This window comes from Pecten maximus, chromosome 6, assembly GCF_902652985.1.
Source record: "Pecten maximus chromosome 6, xPecMax1.1, whole genome shotgun sequence".
In the NCBI taxonomy this organism is placed as follows: Eukaryota; Metazoa; Mollusca; class Bivalvia; order Pectinida; family Pectinidae; genus Pecten; species Pecten maximus.
The window spans coordinates 2,990,567-3,011,980 of NC_047020.1; the positions used below are offsets into that span (position 1 = coordinate 2,990,567).

Consider the following 21,414-nt stretch of genomic DNA (forward strand, 5'->3'; position numbering starts at 1 on the left):
CTACCCAACTACTCTATGTACGTGTAATAATATCTACATGGTATAGGTTACCATTGGCCCGGAGTTCATTGAACGAAATGGGTGAACTCCGTCTCATCGTTTCTATTGAAGTGCTATAAGGTTTATAAACTAGTTCCATAATCAACTATGTATAAAATCGACATCTTAGTCACGTAAATCAACTATAATGATTAGTACATTAACCTATAATCATCATATTTATGATCCATATACATATTTATCCTCAGGCTTACTCAAATGTCTTTTGCAGTTTCTTCATGTCAGACAGATGAACAAAGACCACTAAATAAACTACAATATATCAATCAGTTTTATTCATTCTACAGCAGTAGGGACAATTAAGGCAATTAACAAAATACTTCAATAAAATGACAGGTTCGTCAATGCAAGATCAAAATGAAAAAAATGTACTATATGCAGAGTTAAGCTTAATACAACTGATTTGTAAATGAAACAGTAAGCGGAATGAAAGTATGTCATCATTCAATACAATAAATGTATACTTCAGGAAAGTTTAGGCTGCTACTTACCACTCATTGTCCTCAATAGGCTTTAACAATCATATTATAACTAGTATATGTTTGAACAAAATTATTACACTAAACATAAGTAACTGTTAATTGGTACACCAATTATAGGAGTCCAAAACACACGTGGTCTCTGAATACAGTTCTGGTTCAAAGCAAAATCATTTCAACATGGTATTTACACAGACGGTCCCTTTATTACTTACAGTTTACAATGAGACTATTTCAATACAAAATATTAAGACTGGTCTGTCCATGAGATAAGTCTCTGTTTATATCTAAGGAAGTAATGAGGGCGTTAATTTCAAAACATAGCATGTTGTTTATTGGCCAGCAACGTTCACTGTGCCCAGTGTCATACAAAGCAGGGTCTTCATTTTTCAAAAAGTCCATATAGTTATTCCAGTTTTGCAAGCTCTCATTTATCATTTATATTACACAACCATATGTAAATGTGTCACTGTTCTGAGGAGTATTAAGCCATTAATGAATACAAGTTACTCTGAATCATAATTTCACGTTTTGTTGACATTTCCACATTCTGTTGGTATTCCAATTGTAACAGGCAAATTATCAACGTCAATTGCAGTTCTACTCAGTAATGTGATGGAAGGTTTCAGCATGATCCTTTTCCGTCGGTGAAGGTCACCAGCAGTTAAATAACGTTCCCTTTAGAAATTGATGTTCCCTTTAGTCAATGTGATGTTCCCTAAGATAATTGATGTTCCCTTAAGATAATTGATGTTCCTTTTAGATAATTGATGCCAACACGTTCACAGCTCAGAATGGTAGCGATGCGAGTGAATTATTTAGTGACAAAACACGTGCGTGTTGGGTAATCTTGTGGTCATTCAAAGCATCGTCTGACGGAAACACGGCACCACATATGTCACACTTGACCACTTGCCCGCCATGTCGTGACCGCACGTGTGCCAGAAGTCGACACGGTTCAGTGAATCGTGATGGACACGAGCTACAGTAGAAGAAGTCTTCGTTATGTATTCGTTGATGTCGTCTCATCCTGTACTTCAGCTGAGTTTTGTAGTCACATCTGTCACATTCATACCTCGGTTTCTCTGTTGTGACAGATTGTGAGACCCTCTTTACATTGCCCTTCCTGCCGATGATTCCATCTCCAGTAATGAGCCTGCCTGGAAACCAAATAAACACTACATTGACATGTTAACACATTACGTCACTCAATGTCAGGACAAAATGATTAAACATATTAACACTAAAACATATATCAAAATAACAATCAATAAAACACAGGCATGTAATGTCATAAGCAGAAAGGCGTTTATGTTCTAGAGAAAAATATTTTGCAATTGAGCATTAACATTGACATTTGCCGTTATAGAAATTTATTTTGCTTCCTTCGAAAATTCTTAATCCATCATTTACTAGCCCAAATGGCATTTCCATTGTCTACGTCGATGAGTTAAGCATGTAGTGTTCTATGATTTCTAAGATGCCAATACATGTTGAGACACGTATTATATTTCTATAGTTACAATATTCAATGGTATCCAATACATCTGATAATGCGATATAGATTTTTTTTTATTTTATCAATAAACTGGTCTCTTCTACTATGTTACAAAGATAAGACGCATGTGTAATAACGTTACTGAGAAGTCATAAATATTGTATGCCATCCTAGTCGAAATCCGCCTGTCTTATAAATTAATTTGGGAGTTTTCGCTTCTATTGTCCTAAATATGAGTTATGTGATGAACAGAATCTTACACAGGTGAATATGTATTTTATTAAACCCGATAAATAATTTGGTAAGGAACTCGTCGCACATCAAATTACCGAGTTCGTTGAACAAAGCCATTCATGTAAGACCCTGCGTGTCCGCCACCCAACTTTTACTAACTCTAGAGGGCCAAAATATGTTGCGGAACTCGTCTTTGTAGAAGGTGGCAGTGCCATATTGAAGACCACCTCTTTAGGTATGTGTTCTGGCGTCGTATACAAAACATCGGAATGTTTGCTTTCAAAGTTTTTTGCTCTACACAACTCCCTCGGGAACGACATGACACAATGTCCATGACAGACTCACCAATGTTACGCTAAGTTTTAATCTTACCAAGCAAAAGTATCCCTGAAAATGATCTTTGCCCTTTAAACTTATTTGCCCGCCAGTCCCCTCCCCCCACCCAAACATTAGCCATTATTATCCAGTACATATTATTAGTCACCTGTTAATGCGCCATTCTAAGTATTTCTAGAGGTCGACGATACAATTTAAAGTTAGCCTCTACTCTGTCAGAGGTCGACGATACAATTCAAAGTTAGCCTCTACTCTGTCAGAGGTCGACGATACAATTCAAAGTTAGCCTCTACTCTGTTCTAGTGGTCGACGATACAATTCAAAGTTAGCCTCTACTCTGTCAGAGGTCGACGATACAATTTAAAGTAAGCCTCTACTCTGTTCTAGAGGTCGACGATACAATTTAAAGTTAGCCTCTACTCTGTCAGAGGTCGACGATACAATTCAAAGTTAGCCTCTACTCTGTCAGAGGTCGACGATACAATTCAAAGTTAACCTCTACTCTGTTCTAGAGGTCGACGATACAATTCAAAGTTAGCCTCTACTCTGTTCTAGAGGTCGACGATACAATTCAAAGTTAGCCTCTACTCTGTCAGAGGTCGACGATACAATTTAAAGTTAGCCTCTACTCTGTTCTAGAGGTCGACGATACAATTCAAAGTTAGCCTCTACTCTGTTCTACAGGTCGACGATACAATTCAAAGTTAGCCTCTACTCTGTCAGAAGTCGACGATACAATTCAAAGTTAGCCTCTACTCTGTCAGAGGTCGACGATACAATTTAAAGTTAGTCTCTACTCTGTTCTAGAGGTCGACGATACAATTCAAAGTTAGCCTCTACTCTGTTCTACAGGTCGACGATACAATTCAAAGTTAGCCTCTACTCTGTTCTAGAGGTCGACGATACAATTCAAAGTTAGCCTCTACTCTGTTCTACAGGTCGACGATACAATTCAAAGTTAGCCTCTACTCTGTCAGAGGTCGACGATACAATTTAAAGTTAGTCTCTACTCTGTTCTAGAGGTCGACGATACAATTCAAAGTTAGCCTCTACTCTGTTCTACAGGTCGACGATACAATTCAAAGTTAGTCTCTACTCTGTTCTAGAGGTCGACGATACAATTCAAAGTTAGCCTCTACTCTGTTCTAGAGGTCGACGATACAATTCAAAGTTAGCCTCTACTCTGTTCTAGAGGTCGACGATACAATTCAAAGTTAGCCTCTACTCTGTTCTACAGGTCGACGATACAATTCAAAGTTAGCCTCTACTCTGTTCTAGAGGTCGACGATACAATTTAAAGTTAGCCTCTACTCTGTTCTAGAGGTCGACGATACAATTTAAAGTTAGCCTCTACTCTGTTCTAGAGGTCGACGATACAATTTAAAGTTAGCCTCTACTCTGTGACAGAGATTTCCTCTGTGCTTATTGATACTGAGGACACATAGGAATGGAGTCGCTTTATTAGTCTATTTTACCAACAATAATATGACTATCAGGTAAACAGGTGTTAAAAGTGACGCCAATTCTAATCACGAATTAGGATATCCGTTTTTGATTGGAGTGTGATCAGTCACAACAACTTACTTCAATGTAACAAACAACAAAACTGCAGACTTAAAAACGATATACATATTTTATTCCGGTTAAAATGTTTTTAGTCCAGCAGATAAAATGGTTTAAATGTTAGTCCAGCAGATAAAATGTTTAAATGTCAGTCCAGCAGATAAAATGTGTTAAAACTACAATTTTATTTACTATATCACTTTGCAACCAAACGCTTTCGTCCGGTCAAAAAAACAGGATTTGTTATATGTGAATAAAACTTGTAACAGAATAATTAACTCTGAACTCTCGATAAGATTACTGAAACTGTACAAAAACCTGCACCACAACACAAGATTTCGTTGTTGGAATAATTCAATTCGGATACAGATTAATATGGTAAAATACGAATAGCAGGTTTCCAGTACCGCTTCAAATGTTTTGAGATGCTTTCTTTTATAAAACTTAAACATCAGATTTACTCATTTTATAGGAGACATTTGTTATATACCCCTAATACACTGAATAGTATCCTTCTTATTATGTATATAACCCTTCTTAGATGTTTGTCAACACTGATTTTCCACTACGATTGTTACAATTTGATATACAGGTCTTCGAGGACAGTGGTTGATCTTAAATGTGACCACCACGTCCTATAAGAGCCCTAATTGTCTCTGTTAAGGTTTGATATAAGAATATGCTTCAACATCGCAAAACCTTTTTCACGTATGAGTTTCTCTTCCGTTTTTCAGTTTTGAAACAGAGGACAACCCCACGGAAAACTGTAAATCAAGCACCTTAAGTGAACAGATCTCGACATTAAAGTGTCATGGTTTGTGGAAGGTGGCGATGTGGTGCTGCAGATTCCCAAGTTTGACGAATGATCTGTCCTTGCAGAAAGTACAAGTGAAAGTTTTCTTGGGGTGTTGTTGAGCTCGATGATTGGACAAAGAATGCTTGGACGGAAATAATTTCCCACACAGCGGACATGCAACAGATATTCCTTCATGACGTGACTGTCGGTGGGCTCGCAGTTCGCATGGTTCCGTGAACTTTGCCGAGCACATGTCACACTTCAGGTAATCTCCGCTATGAATTTTCTGGTGGCGTGTCATCCTATACTTGACGTTGGTTGTGTACGTACATATGTCACACCGGAAAACGTTAGGTGTCCCGATAGATGGCATTCTGGGTAACACGTGGTCTCTTGTTTCCTCTTGTCGTTCTATGGCATGTCGGCAAAGGTCGTAAAACTGGCCTGGAATATAAAAATTTCAATCAACTTCCTTATCCCAAGATAAAAGCTCTACACAATTCAGCAAACGAAGACAATCTACAATCGACATCTAAAAATGTGCGTTTTTTGTTTTTGTTTTTCAAAATGAATGCTTATGATACTAATGCGTTGATGATATTTTCGGGTTTTGAGTTTATACTGATTGAGTATGTGTGGTTATATATAGTATATAATCTTTTTTTGAAATTTTAATTACGGAATGAGGTCACTGAAGATGAAAAGGTCTTAATATAAATTAGAGGTAACCGATGCTAAGACTTCATCAAATCAACAGCGAAGTGAAGGATTGCACCAGTTTTAGTAACTACCTGACGTCATCAGAACAGTTGTTCAATTGAAAATATTGTCGACATGGCCAATAACATACAAGGATGGCTACACCTACTAAGATTTAGTTTGAGGCAACTTCGACTGTTTGAACCTCCGACAGAGATCTGTAATTATCAACAGTAACACATACTTATCGGACATCTTTATTTTCTAATACAATGTACAATGTATATTTCAATATTAAAAAAAGTTAATCATATCAAGATGCATTAATTAGTATTTTCATTTGATAACATACATTTGTTAACATAAAACAATACCTAAACCATTTAATGTAGATGTTGTCCCTTACGCTTTGAAATACAATACGGACGAATACAGCATTATCCTGGTGTACTAGTATGTGGACGCGAATTTAAAAGGGACAGATACAAAATCTCACTGAATTTAAAGATTACATTATAATTTAACGATCGATGTTTCGCATTTCATGAAAACATTTAGCAGAAAACTGATATAACTGGTAAAACCCATGGCGTCGACAATCCGTACGCTCATACGCAAACCCATATTCTATGAACAGGCTCTATGGGGTTCATTACAAGTATGGCAGCTGTCACTTCATTAAAACCTAAAGTCATCGTAAATGGTAGATAGTTACACTGTACCTAATAATGCCAACGATTCATATCATGAATTCCGAAAACATATCTAGTTTCAATTGATATTGGATACCTACTGTAGTTGACAAATATGATGAAATAGAAGGAAATTCCGTCTTCTAAGTAAGCGCTGTTCCGTTATTGGAATCGTCACTGCTGATTAGGCTTTCACCTTCACAATAACACGTGTTACTTAAGCCGTTCAGCTCCTTCGTTCTATAGTTTGGAGGTATCTACCATAGTGTCGAAAGCCACCATTTCCCACTTTCACTTCTTCCTCTATTATTGGTTAAGGCAATGATTATCCAACATTAAAAGGTCTTATTGGTAGTGAAGCCTCGTTTTAGCTTCTCATTAGAATCCATTTTCACACGAAATAACATTTCTACATTTGCCATATGAGACACCAAATTACCTACATGAATACATAGTGGCGATCCCAGCTAACTTGCAGAAATTATCTGTAGTTCATATGTTGAACCCTTTCAATATTGTGGAAGGACTTGAGGTGGATGACGAGCTTGCCCATGGTGACAAAAGACTTGTCACAGCGGTTACAGAAGTACACCTTATTTGGGTGCACGCTAGAGCGGTGATGCGACAGTGCATATTTGGAGGCGAACTCGCGACCACACATCTCACATTTTACAGCGATCCCTTCGTGACGTGATTGTCGGTGAGCCCGCAGTTCACACATCTCGGTGAACTTATTGTTACATAAGTCACATTTGAAGTAGTCTCCCTTGTGTATACGTTGGTGGCGCTTTATCCTGTACTTGTGTTCCGTTGTGTAGTTGCACTGGTCACATTTGAACCTGGCCTCTGTTTTCCATGGCTTCACATTAGTCCTGCCCAATACGGAGTTAAGGTCAGGGTCGTTATATGTTTCTGAAACACCAGACAATGCAGTTCTTCAATACATATTAAATATTCCCCTTGTCGAATTTCTTCAATAGATGTTCTTGATTTTCTTCAACACATCACACTGAACATTTTCTCCAAACTGAATTCGTGTCCATGCGAAAATATTTTCCTTATTTAAAGCTGAACTGGACATACATTCGAAAAGATATTTAAAGTAGTTCTTATTCCATAAGATAAGACTGAACTAACATTCTATAATTCTGACTACACGCATAATCAAATAAAAACAACATCTATAATATTAAAACTTCGCAAACATGTAGTAGCTGTGAAATTCATTTATTATATCATTGTCTGACTTACAGATAAATGTACAAGATCAATTACTACACATTGTCGACCATAGACGAGTCTCGGACTGCTGACAAATTAGATTGTCTGACAGAAAATATGTACAAAACTGCAATTGACGAAGAATTACTTACATATGATTAATGTAGATACCAAGAATTACTTACATATGTTTAATAAAATAACAGAACTGTTCCCAGTAGCACATTTCACTTACTGTAACAGTGGGGCTATATTTGACTCGATACATTGATTCTACAGAATAGTATGCACTTGGCAATAACGAACGAGGATGAACAAATGAGATATTATATTATTTCAGCACAAAATTGCAGACATTGATATAAACCAAGCTCCTCCTGAACCTTGAGTATTCGAATACATCGGAGACCATTTCCATGGCCACGGCTCATAACAGTTTGTACTAAAGCAACAAAGAATACCGCGATAATAACGAAACAATAATCATGACACAATAATCGACAAAACGAAGTTAACATATAGATTTGTATGGAGACGCCCGACAAACTATTAAGAGAGCTCCGAAAGAGTAAACTGCTTCATCGACGACACGCGCCAAACGAATCTAGGTCAAATCCGAATTAAGTCAAACTAAAATGGTTTCCTTACAATTTATGAACTGTAACTTTTACATCCTTACGGACAATGACGCAAGTTCAAAATAAAGACCGTACTTCATGGTCAAATTATCCAATTTACAAAAATAAATATTGGGATGAATTATCTTATATATTTGAACATTTAGTCGGGTGCATTTTCGCGGACTTCACTTGTGGATGTCCACACTTTGGTCCCTATTGTCACTGACGAGTCCTAAGCGGGTTTGCTATTCACAACATTGATTCATTGGTTCAGATCTAACTGAAGTGAATGTAGAATAAGTGGCTAGTTTTTTTGGATTTTTGCAATTTACATTGCAGCTTTTGATAAAAACACTACTTTAAAAGTAAGACCTTATCTCGCTGAAATTACTATGAAAAGCCCTTTCAAAATGGCGTCATCACGTTGTCAAGCATAACTTTATATGGATACTAAGTAATATTTAATAGCATTGTTCCCCTCATCACGTGGTTACACTCTCTATTTCATTGTTTTCTATGCTGTATCCAAATGGATTAAAAAAATACTGATACTTTCATACCACATATAAAGTACATCCACAGAAAACGTTGATGTAAAGTGTCCACAGGTAGGAACAGAACAGCTCTATGTTTTCATATTTACATGTATACGTTATTTCTATAAATTTGTTAAAATATTAATGGCCATGATGTATAATATTGACAACATCATTTTATGGCATTTATCTAAAAACAAAAATGAATAATAAAAAAAATCCTATATTTATTGATTTTTCAAAGTTGAGCTTCAAATGCTTTCTCATTTTAAATTGTATACGTGTATAGATATATACCTTAACTTAACTATATATAAAAATTGTATGAGATCCAAATCCTTCATGACCAACCTCTTAAAAATCTATGTAAAATTATTGTTTCATAAATTAAAAGAAGATTTTTCATATTTCATATAAAAATCTTGCAGAATTCCACATAAAGTAATAGATGTGATTTAAAAAATCATGAATGACAAAAATACAGTGATATCATCATGCAATTTATACATAAGAATTACATATACATGTATGAAGTTAGTTTTACAATACAAAGTAAAATACACTGATTTGTACTGGTACCACACCAAATCTTATTCTAGGACTTGACGTCTTTTCTGGTCCAATCCAGTGGGTCCAATCTCCCCCAGATCTCCAAGATCTATTTAAAGTATGAACCTTAATTCTGCCAGCAGATCATTGTTATTAAGTAAAAGTAGAACAGCAGACATCAACATTTAGATGTGGTTTTTATCCTCAGTCCATATTATTGGTATACCAAAACACAGTTTACTTCCGACGTCATTGTAATAATAAAAACCATAAAGTGTGGTGGTGTGGTTGAAATGTTGTAACGTAGCTAGTCTTGACCGAGTTATCCAGGCTGACTGTTGAAATGTTGTAATGTAGCTAGTGTCTGGACTGAGTTATCCAGGCCGACTGTTGAAATGTGGTGTAGCTAGTGTCTGGACCGAGTTATCCAGGCCGACTGTTGAAATGTTGTAATGTAGCTAGTGTCTGGACTGAGTTATCCAGGCCGACTGTTGAAATGTTATAATGTAGCTAGTGTCTGGACTGAGTTATCCAGGCCGACTGTTGAAATGTTGTAACGTAGCTAGTCTTGACCGAGTTATCCAGGCCGACTGTTGAAATGTTGTAATGTAGCTAGTCTTGACCGAGTTATCCAGGCCGACTGTTGAAATGTTGTAATGTAGCTAGTGTCTGGACAGAGTTATCCAGGCCGACTGTTGAAATGTTGTAATGTAGCTAGTTTCTGGATAGTTATCCAGGCTGACTGTTGAAATGTTATAATGTAGCTAGTGTCTGGACAGAGTTATCCAGGCCGACTGTTGAAATGTTGTAATGTAGCTAAAGTATTGACAGAGTTATCCAGGCCGACTGTTGAAATGTTGTAATGTAGCTAGTCTGGACAGAGTTATCCAGGCCGACTGTTGAAATGTTGTAATGTAGCTAGTCTGGATGGAGTTATCCAGGCCGACTGTTGAAATGTTATAATGTAGCTAGTCTGGATGGAGTTATCCAGGCCGACTGTTGAAATGTTGTAATGTAGCTAGTGTCTGGACCGAGTTATCCAGGCCGCCTATTGAAATGTTATAATGTAGCTATTCTGGACCGAGTTATCCAGGCCGACTGTTGAAATGTTATAATGTAGCTAGTGTCTGGAGAGTTATCCAGGCCGACTGTTGAAATGTTGTAATGTAGCTAGTGTCTGGAAAGATATCCAGGCCCAATGTTGAAATGTTGTGGTGTAGCTAGTCTGGACCGAGTTATCCAGGCTGACTGTTGAAATGTTATAATGTAGCTAGTGTCTGGACAGAGTTATCCAGGCCGACTGTTGAAATGTTATAATGTAGCTATTCTGGACCGAGTTATCCAGGCCGTCTGTTGAAATGTTGTAATGTAGCTAGTGTCTGGACAGAGTTATCCAGGCCGACTGTTGAAATGTTGTAATGTAGCTAGTGTCTGGAAAGTTATCCAGGCCGACTGTTGAAATGTTGTAATGTAGCTAGTCTGGACTGAGTTATCCAGGCCGACTGTTGAAATGTTGTAATGTAGCTAGTGTCTGGACAGAGTTATCCAGGCCGACTGTTGAAATGTTATAATGTAGCTAGTGTCTGGAAAGATATCCAGGCCCAATGTTGAAATGTTGTGGTGTAGCTAGTCTGGACCGAGTTATCCGGGCTGACTGTTGAAATGTTATAATGTAGCTAGTGTCTGGACAGAGTTATCCAGGCCGACTGTTGAAATGTGGTGTAGCTAAAGTCTGGACTGAGTTATCCAGGCCGACTGTTGAAATGTTGTAATGTAGCTAGTGTCTGGACAGAGTTATCCAGGCCGACTGTTGAAATGTTATAATGTAGCTAGTCTGGACAGAGTTATCCAGGCCGACTGTTGAAATTTTGTAATGTAGCTAGTGTCTGGACTGAGTTATCCAGGCCGACTGTTGAAATGTTATAATGTAGCTAGTGTCTGGACCGAGTTATCCAGGCCGACTGTTGAAATGTTATAATGTAGCTAGTGTCTGGACCGAGTTATCCAGGCCGACTGTTGAAATGTTGTAATGTAGCTAGTGTCTGGACTGAGTTATCCAGGCCGACTGTTGAAATGTTATAATGTAGCTAGTGTCTGGACAGAGTTATCCAGGCCGACTGTTGAAATGTTATAATGTAGCTAGTCTGGATGGAGTTATCCAGGCCGACTGTTGAAATGTTGTGGTGTAGCTAGTGTCTGGACTGAGTTATCCAGGCCGACTGTTGAAATGTTGTAATGTAGCTAGTGTCTGGACTGAGTTATCCAGGCCGACTGTTGAAATGTTGTAATGTAGCTAGTGTCTGGACTGAGTTATCCAGGCCGACTGTTGAAATGTGGTGTAGCTAAAGTCTGGACCGAGTTATCCAGGCCGACTGTTGAAATGTTGTAATGTAGCTAGTCTGGACTGAGTTATCCAGGCCCAATGTTGAAATGTTGTGGTGTAGCTAGTCAATGGTGGAAATGATGTGAAGCGAAGCTAAATCTGATCAGCTATCCTGGCCAAAGTTCATATGTTGTGATGTAGCTCTTACAAGCTAGACTGTGGACAGAAATATTTTGGCCCAATGTTGTTTTGTAGCTGGATTTGAACAGTTATCCAGGCCCGCTGCTGAAATGTTGTGGTGTAGCTAGTCTGGATCGAGTTATCCAGGCCGACTGTTGAAATAACGTAATGTAGCTAGTGTCTGGATAGTTATCCAGGCCGACTGTTGAAATAACGTAATGTCAAGGGAAATGCCGTGGTGTAGCTAGAGTCATGACAGTGTTATCAAGGCTCAATGTGGAAATGATGTGAAGCGAAGCTAAATCTGATCAGCTATCCTGGCCAAAGTTCAAATGTTGTGATGTAGCTCTTACAAGCTAGACTGTGGACAGAAATATTTTGGCCCAATGTTGTTTTAGATTTGAACAGTTATCCAGGCCCGCTGCTGAAATGTTGTGGTGTAGCTAAAGGCTGGACAGCAGGTGCAGGATCTTTATGAATCATCTGTACATGTTTCCTCAGCTTGCAGTTTTCGTTGAATCTTGCACCACAAAGGTTACATACATAATACTGTTGGTTGTGCATTATCATGTGACGCTTTAGACTGTAATGTCGGTCTGTTACAAAGTCACACTCGGGGCAGAAGTGGCGCTTTTTCAACTTTTGGGAGCTGTCTGTGAAGCTAAGGTCCAGATGGTGACTTGAGGTGTACATCTGGGCAATGCTTTCTTTTATCAGGAATGCATCGGATGGGGAAGACTTCATGAACGTTACATCTGTAACCAATAAAAACAACATATATAGGCAATATATCAAAACATTCTTTACACCACATATATCCTAAAAAGTGTGAGATATCTCTTGACAAAATTTGAAAGTGAAAAAAATTGTGCAGAAACAAGGAACCACTCCATCGATAGATATTAATGTAGTACATTATAGGTACGTGTAGTTCCATGTGAGGATCCCCTGAATTCTATCATATTTAATAGAGGCCTTAGTTTCTTTCTACCGAAGTAAACGATCGGTACAAATCTCTATTCAATTGTGTGTTTAAATTGAGAATTCATTTCCACTAGCTGCTGAAATTCAAACCAGTGATTCATTAAGTATCCTTGCCAAAATATTTCAGGAAAAATCTATTTTCATTCATTTATTAATAAGCTTTTCAATCTTATTATCAATCCTTTGAGCATGCATACATATAGATCTCAGATAGCCAGGAGTAACTAGTGTAGTTGTGTTAGCGTGGGAAGGATGGTCAAACAAATTAAACTAAACCATGATTTTTGGACTTCTGTAGAATAAGTGTCCTATTGGATTGACTTAAATCAGACACCACCTTTTTTAGATGTTTCATTCTAGAAAGATTTCATTCTTAGTATTTCCTGGGGCAATGCAGTTCACCAGTCATAATCATGTTGTGGCACATGATGGATTTTAGAAATGCAATAATGCTTTTTAAATTTCCAACACCCTCCAATCATATCAACAGAAAGACTTTTCAAGGGTGCTTTCTGATCTCATTAGATGATTTCCAGAGCAAGTAGATATCTAGTGGCAGAAACCCACCTATGTGTGTAGCTAATAAATGTTTTTGGTTGATGACGAACTACTATGTAAGATTGTCCATATCATTGATATACATTTCTATTCCCACTGTGACTCGAGAGGTGCGTCAGAAATTGTGTTTCGCTGCACAAACTTCTAACCTTACAGGAGTAATAAAGAACCTGGTTTTTAACTATCAAGGTGTACAACTGTATGTTTACATTGGACTTTTTTACTTTGGTAAATAACTCAGGACGGCTTTATTGATTTCCCTAGTTTATTTATTGGAAACATTCTTTTATACATTGTGTTATTGTTTCAGGGATATTTGATACAGCATTGGGAAATATATCACATACAGTAAAAACACCAGTCATATCACTGGCCACTTTTAACCATAAAGAAAACTATAAGAAAGTAATGACATATGATATTTTATTACAGACAATCAGCCTTGTCAGTGGTCACACTGGAACATAGTCATACAATGTCGCCCAACAATATAAACATATGGGGAACACTGTGGAAGCATCAAGTCAAACCTGGCTTTGAAATAGTAGTTTTGTGCATTAGTGCCTTGGGTGTATGTAAACCATGTAGTCACCAATACGGTATCCAGCTGTCGGACATATGATTTATATTCAATTAATCATAAGTACGGGTAGTGATAACATCACATCATAAGTACATGTAGTGACAACATCACAGGACATAACGATGACATGATTACCACATGGCACCATAGGAGTTAATAGTGCCCATAGACTTGTTATCATTTTACTGTCAAAGATGAGATTTATTTTTTGAACAATTTTTGGATATTACTTACTATTAAATAATTGTGGTACATAAACTTAACTTTTGGTAACTTTTTTGGTCACTCTTTTTTTGTTGCTTTTTGATAATAATTTATAAATATGATGTAGTGATATAATTTGTGTCTCGTGGTTATTTATCATTTTATTATACATATTCTTGTCTTTGTCACCGAATTACTATTGTATCCCATACAAAGAAATGTCTGTCACAATAACAGTCAGTAGAACAATGGTGACTGGTATATACCGAGACACACACCTTCATCAATGTATGTATACTAGAGACGAAAAGTACAAAATGCCATCATCGTACAACTTGTGAAAGTCTATTAATTTGTGAGATTCATAGCCCCTTATCAGTATTGTAATGATTTACAGCTCATCTACAATTTGGCTCAATTAGAACCAAACCCCATAATATCATCTTAGTAACACTGATGGCCCGCAAAGTTTGCAGTAGTGTATACCTTAAAACGTGTGATCAGTGGATTCTTATTTATCAGTTAGCGATGGGTCCTTTTTGCCTCATGCAAACTGCAAATTTCAGGAATAAGAGTTTAATATATGAAATAATTTCATTAAGGAACACGATCTGTCGTACACGATCTGTTGTAGTCTACAAAGAAGCCGTGGATGTAGTAGTATAGGAGTGTGACACAAAGTAGTACCCACCTCTATCTGGATAATAATTAAGTGATGATCTGACACGATTTGTCACTAATGTTGTGTGGTGTCTTTTAGGCCATAACAAGTACATGTTTATCAATTAGGTAAAGACAATGATCACAAAGTCTGATGCTTATAACAAATCGCAGATGATCCAAAAAAATCAATTTTGCTACATAGATAATGCATTACAGAGATTTTTATTATAAAACATTACATAACACCTCCCTTCTTGAGGATATCAAATATGCGATTTGTTATTTCATTTTAAAGATGATTTTTCATTCAAGTAAGAAAATAACATCCCATTTCGCAGTATGTGAAGGTACACAGGTGACAAAAATCAGTTTTAACTACATGTACATACTTCATACTATAGATTTTTTTCCCATCTCAATAAGTGTTAAAAAATCAAAATATGCTAAACTAACTAAAACCAATTGTCATACCACTGAAAATAACATAATAAATGATTCAGTGAATTACACTTCTAATGCATTTTTAATTCACTGAGTGATATATATACTGATTTTAGGTGGCATTCATAAAGCCTTTGAATGCCGACTAAAAGCATTTCAATAACATACAATATTGAACCATTCAAAATACTGTATACAAAATTGTAAGTCAATACGTGAACTTAAAATGCACTATTTCTTATTCAATCATTGGAGGAAATGTCAGTAGGTGGTATATCCCTTTAATGACATAAGAACAATGACACTGTGATTGTCTGTGACTATCAACAGACTTTGATGATATATTCATACAATCGTAAACATTTAAAAAATAATCATAACCATAAAATCTACTGTAAAAATGTACAAAGTGTAAAAAAAGGTAGATACTTCTAACCATATTACAGTAAAACATGATTAGTACAGTACAGTAATACATGGTTAGTACAGTACAGTAATACATGGTTAGTACAGTACAGTAATACATGGTTAGTACAGTACAATACTTCTAACCATGTTACAGTAAAACATGATTAGTATGGTACAATACTTCTAACCATGTTACAGCAATACATGGTTAGTGTGGTACAATACTTCTAACCATGTTACAGTAATACATGGTTAGTATGGTACAATACTTATAACCATGTTACAGTAATACATGGTTAGTATGGTACAATACTTCTAACCATGTTACAGTTATACATGGTTAGTATGGTACAATACTTCTAACCATGTTACAGTAATACATGGTTAGTACGGTACAATACTTCTAACCATGTTACAGTTATACATGATTAGTATGTACAATACTTCTAACCATGTTACAGTAATACATGGTTAGTATGGTACAATACTTCTAACCATGTTACAGTTATACATGGTTAGTATGGTACAATACTTCTAACCATGTTACAGTAATACATGGTTAGTATGGTACAATACTTCTAACCATGTTACAGTAATACATGGTTAGTACGGTACAATACTTCTAACCATGTTACAGTAATACATGGTTAGTACGGTACAATACTTCTAACCATGTTACAGTTATACATGGTTAGTATGGTACAATACTTCTAACCATGTTACAGTAATACATGGTTAGTATGGTACAATACTTCTAACCATGTTACAGTAATACATGGTTAGTATGGTACAATACTTCTAACCATGTTACAGTTATACATGGTTAGTATGGTACAATACTTCCAACCATGTTACAGTAATACATGGTTAGTATGGTACAATACTTCTAACCATGTTACAGTAATACATGGTTAGTACGGTACAATACTTCTAACCATGTTACAGTAATACATGGTTAGTATGGTACAATACTTCTAACCATGTTACAGTAATACATGGTTAGTACGGTACAATACTTCTAACCATGTTACAGTAATACATGGTTAGTATGGTACAATACTTCTAACCATGTAACAGTAATACATGGTTAGTACGGTACAATACTTCTAACCATGTTACAGTAATACATGGTTAGTATGGTACATTACTTCTAACCATGTTACAGTTATACATGATTAGTATGGTACAACACTTCTAACCATGTTACAGTAATACATGGTTAGTATGGTACAATACTTCTAACCATGTTACAGTAATACATGGTTAGTACGGTACAATACTTCTAACCATGTTACAGTAATACATGGTTAGTATGGTACAATACTTCTAACCATGTAACAGTAATACATGGTTAGTACGGTACAATACTTCTAACCATGTTACAGTAATACATGGTTAGTATGGTACATTACTTCTAACCATGTTACAGTTATACATGATTAGTATGGTACAACACTTCTAACCATGTTACAGTAATACATGGTTAGTACGGTACAATACTTCTAACCATGTTACAGTAATACATGGTTAGTACGGTACAATACTTCTAACCATGTTACAGTAATACATGGTTAGTATGGTACAATACTTCTAACCATGTTACAGTAATACATGGTTAGTACGGTACAATACTTCTAACCATGTTACAGTAATACATGGTTAGTACGGTACAATACTTCTAACCATGTTACAGTAATACATGGTTAGTACGGTACAATACTTCTAACCATGTTACAGTAATACATGGTTAGTACGGTACAATACTTCTAACCATGTTACAGTAATACATGATTAGTGTGGTACAATACTTCTAACCATGTTACAGTAATACATGGTTAGTACGGTACAATACTTCTAACCATGTTACAGTAATACATGGTTAGTACGGTACAATACTTCTAACCATGTTACAGTAATACATGATTAGTGTGGTACAATACTTCTAACCATGTTACAGTAATACATGGTTAGTACGGTACAATACTTCTAACCATGTTACAGTAATACATGGTTAGTATGGTACAATACTTCTAACCATGTTACAGTAATACGTGGTTAGTACGGTACAACACTTCTAACCATGTTACAGTAATACATAGTTAGTATGGTACAATACTTCTAACCATGTTACAGTAATACATGGTTAGTATGTACAATACTTCTAATTATATAACCATGTTACAGTAATACATGGTTAGTGTGGTACAATACTTCTAACCATGTTACAGTAATACGTGGTTAGTATGGTACAACACTTCTAACCATGTTACAGTAATACGTGGTTAGTACGGTACAACACTTCTAACCATGTTACAGTAATACGTGGTTAGTATGGTACAATACTTCTAACCATGTTACAGTAATACGTGGTTAGTATGGTACAACACTTCTAACCATGTTACAGTAATACGTGGTTAGTATGGTACAACACTTCTAACCATGTTACAGTAATACATGGTTAGTACGGTACAATACTTCTAACCATGTTACAATAATACATGGTTAGTATGGTACAATACTTCTAACCATGTTACAGTAATACATGGTTAGTATGGTACAACACTTCTAACCATGTTACAGTAATACATGATTAGTATGGTACAATACTTCTAACCATGTTACAGAAATACATGGTTAGTATGTACAATACTTCTAACCATGTTACAGTAATACATGATTAGTGTGGTACAATACTTCTAACCATGTTACAGTAATACATGGTTAGTACTGTACAATGCTTCTAACCATGTTACAGTAATACATGGTTAGTATGTACAATACTTCTAACCATGTTACAGTAATACATGGTTAGTATGGTACAACACTTCTAACCATGTTACAGTAATACATGGTTAGTATGGTACAATACTTCTAACCATGTTACAGTAATACATGGTTAGTATGGTACAACACTTCTAACCATGTTACAGTAATACATGATTAGTATGGTACAATACTTCTAACCATGTTACAGAAATACATGGTTAGTATGTACAATACTTCTAACCATGTTACAGTAATACATGGTTAGTATGGTATAACACTTCTAACCATGTTACAGTAATACATGGTTAGTATGGTACAATACTTCTAACCATGTTACAGTAATACATGGTTAGTATGTACAATACTTCTAACCATGTTACAGTTATACATGGTTAGTATGGTACAATACTTCAAACCATGATACAGTAATACATGATTAGTATGTACAATACTTCTAACCATGTTACAGTAATACATGGTTAGTATGGTACAATACTTCTAACCATGTTACAGTAATACATGGTTAGTATGGTAAACACTTCTAACCATGTTACAGTAATACATGGTTAGTATGGTAAACACTTCTAACCATGTTACAGTAATACATGGTTAGTATGGTACAATACTTCTAACCATGTTACAGTAATACATGGTTAGTATGGTACAATACCTCTAACCATGTTACAGTAATACATGGTTAGTGTGGTACAATACTTCTAACCATGTTACAGTAATACATGGTTAGTATGTACAATACTTCTAACCATGTTACAGTAATACATGGTTAGTATGATACAACACTTCTAACCATGTTACAGTAATACATGGTTAGTATGGTACAATACTTCTAACCATGTTACAGTAATACATGGTTAGTATGTACAATACTTCTAATTATATAACCATGTTACAGTAATACATGGTTAGTGTGGTACAATACTTCTAACCATGTTACAGTTATACATCATTAGTATGTACAATACTTCTAACCATGTTATAGTAATACATGGTTAGTATTGGTACACCACTTCTAACCATGTTACAGTAATACATTATTAGTACAGTAATATATGATTAGAATGGTGCAGTAAAACATGGCACATATTGAAGTTTCAGGTTACAGTAATATAAACTGATAGAAGTTTTATAATGATTGTACCTATTGTTAGCGATTTGTAGAATATCCACTGTGACTTAGTTTGACTCCAGTTTGATACACAGTGGTACTTCACTGTCAGAAGGAGGTTGTTCGACCCTGGATCTGTCCAGGTCCCCGACATTCAGATAGACAGCATGAACAGAGTCATGACCAGTAACAGACATTATCTGAGATGAATCAAACATGTTTTTTGAGAGTATGACACTGCCGGTGGCCCTGATGGAATAGTTGGTATACACATACGATAACCTACAGGCCTTACTGAGTTCTGACATAAACACTGCCAGTTTCTTCTCTCCAACAGGACTGTTGTAATACCATACATTGTCTGTAGGACTTTCCTTATTTGGTCTCTGCCACAAGCGTTCACACTGAGGGTTTAACTTATCAATGTATAACTCGAATGATGTCACAGGACAAAACGGTGAGCCTGGAGATTCTGGCATATAAATGCCCAACATTGCATCTTTGTCATGACTGTGTGGATTCTTAAACATTTCATCAGCTTTTCTCACATATTTCAAACCTGTCACAATGTCCGTCACAACCTCAAATGTTGACTTTGTCATCTTGTGCATGTTTTCTGTGCCTCGTCTACAGAAATACAAACGTATGTCAAACTGGACCTTATTGTAAAGGCCGACAGGTGTGGCGACATTAAGATGCTGTGATGAATAGAGTACATATCGATCCTCCTTGGTAATAACCGGATAGTGTTCGGTCTCCCCTTTCCCCATACGCTTCAGCTCACACATGACAGCTTTGAAATTGACGTTTGCGTCTGAAAATTCACAATCTTTGATAATGTCATATTGCTTGTTAAAAGGTGGGCTTCGCAAGTACCTGTTTAGTGAGTAACGGAACTGCTCCAGGGAAGAAGTTTTGTAGTGAGTTCCGTCATGTTTACGAGCATCCATGTAGAAATGGCCAAGATGTTTGCAAAGTTCAACAACACTGTGCTGTTCAAAGTCTGTCTCCTGGCCCTTTTCTCGTAAATAGTCACGGAACACGACCGAGGCCTTCCTATTAGCCTTTAAAGTATTGTCTGCCTTGGGAATTTTCAAACGTTTGTTAGTGGTTTCTTCATTGGTTGTTTCTGCGAAGCGCTTCTGGATTCCTATAATTAAACATAATAACAGTCAACTTTTTATCTACCGTAAAGTCCTTCTGGGTAAGTAGCAGTATACATAATAAGAATAACTTATCAAACTTCACTTACATTTAAGGACTAAATGCAATCTTAACTGCATACAGTGGCATGAATGCAGCTGTCCACAAATATGTAGTACATTAATTATAATGGTTCATTAAAGTTTGTTTGTTGGCAAATACATGCATACTACTGCACTGTCCAAATGTCCCTTTATATCTTCCCAATGTCCAGTAGACAGGAAGGCCATTTTATGGAGACTCCATATATACATGGATAGCATTTCATTTAATGCTCATAATATTGGCTGTTTCGAGCTGTTGATAGAAGAAATCAGAGTCACCTCTGAGAATCACCATAGTTCATCCGAGTGTAAAAAAAGGGTTAATTTGACATAATATTACCCAGGCAGTACACACAGTGCTTTGATAGAGGTATCTTCACTACAAGTCCATATTATCTTCCAGATATAATACTTGATAACTGTTTGCTTTATTAGATTAAATTGAAATAATTTCATGTACAAAAATAATCCTTTTTAATGTCACTTATTCTTCTGGACTATTTCCACTAGTTTGAAGTGTCAATGCATAATTGTGGTTTTATGTATGTCCAGCCTCTTACAAAATACGAAATTAAATATAATATATGCAGTTCAGATATTGTAAAATGTCACATTGAGATACAAATGCCTCATGATCAGCAGAATTAG

General features: G+C 36.2%; 1 protein-coding gene across 4 annotated transcripts in view; it reads right to left on the reverse strand.

Annotated features, from left to right (window-relative positions):
* Positions 1–4,320: 4,320 nt before the first annotated feature.
* Positions 4,321–21,414, reverse strand: part of LOC117328731 (zinc finger and SCAN domain-containing protein 5B-like) — a 46,090-nt gene continuing 28,996 nt past the window's right edge. Inside the window, exons 3-4 of one of the 4 annotated variants that reach the window (XM_033886233.1) lie at positions 6,801–7,269; positions 5,304–5,410 (exon numbers count right to left, since the gene is read on the reverse strand). In XM_033886233.1, coding sequence (XP_033742124.1) covers positions 6,839–7,269 — 431 coding nt within the window. In that variant the 3' untranslated portion in view covers positions 5,304–5,410; positions 6,801–6,838. The other 3 variants (XM_033886234.1, XM_033886232.1, XM_033886230.1) reach the window with 3 other exon arrangements.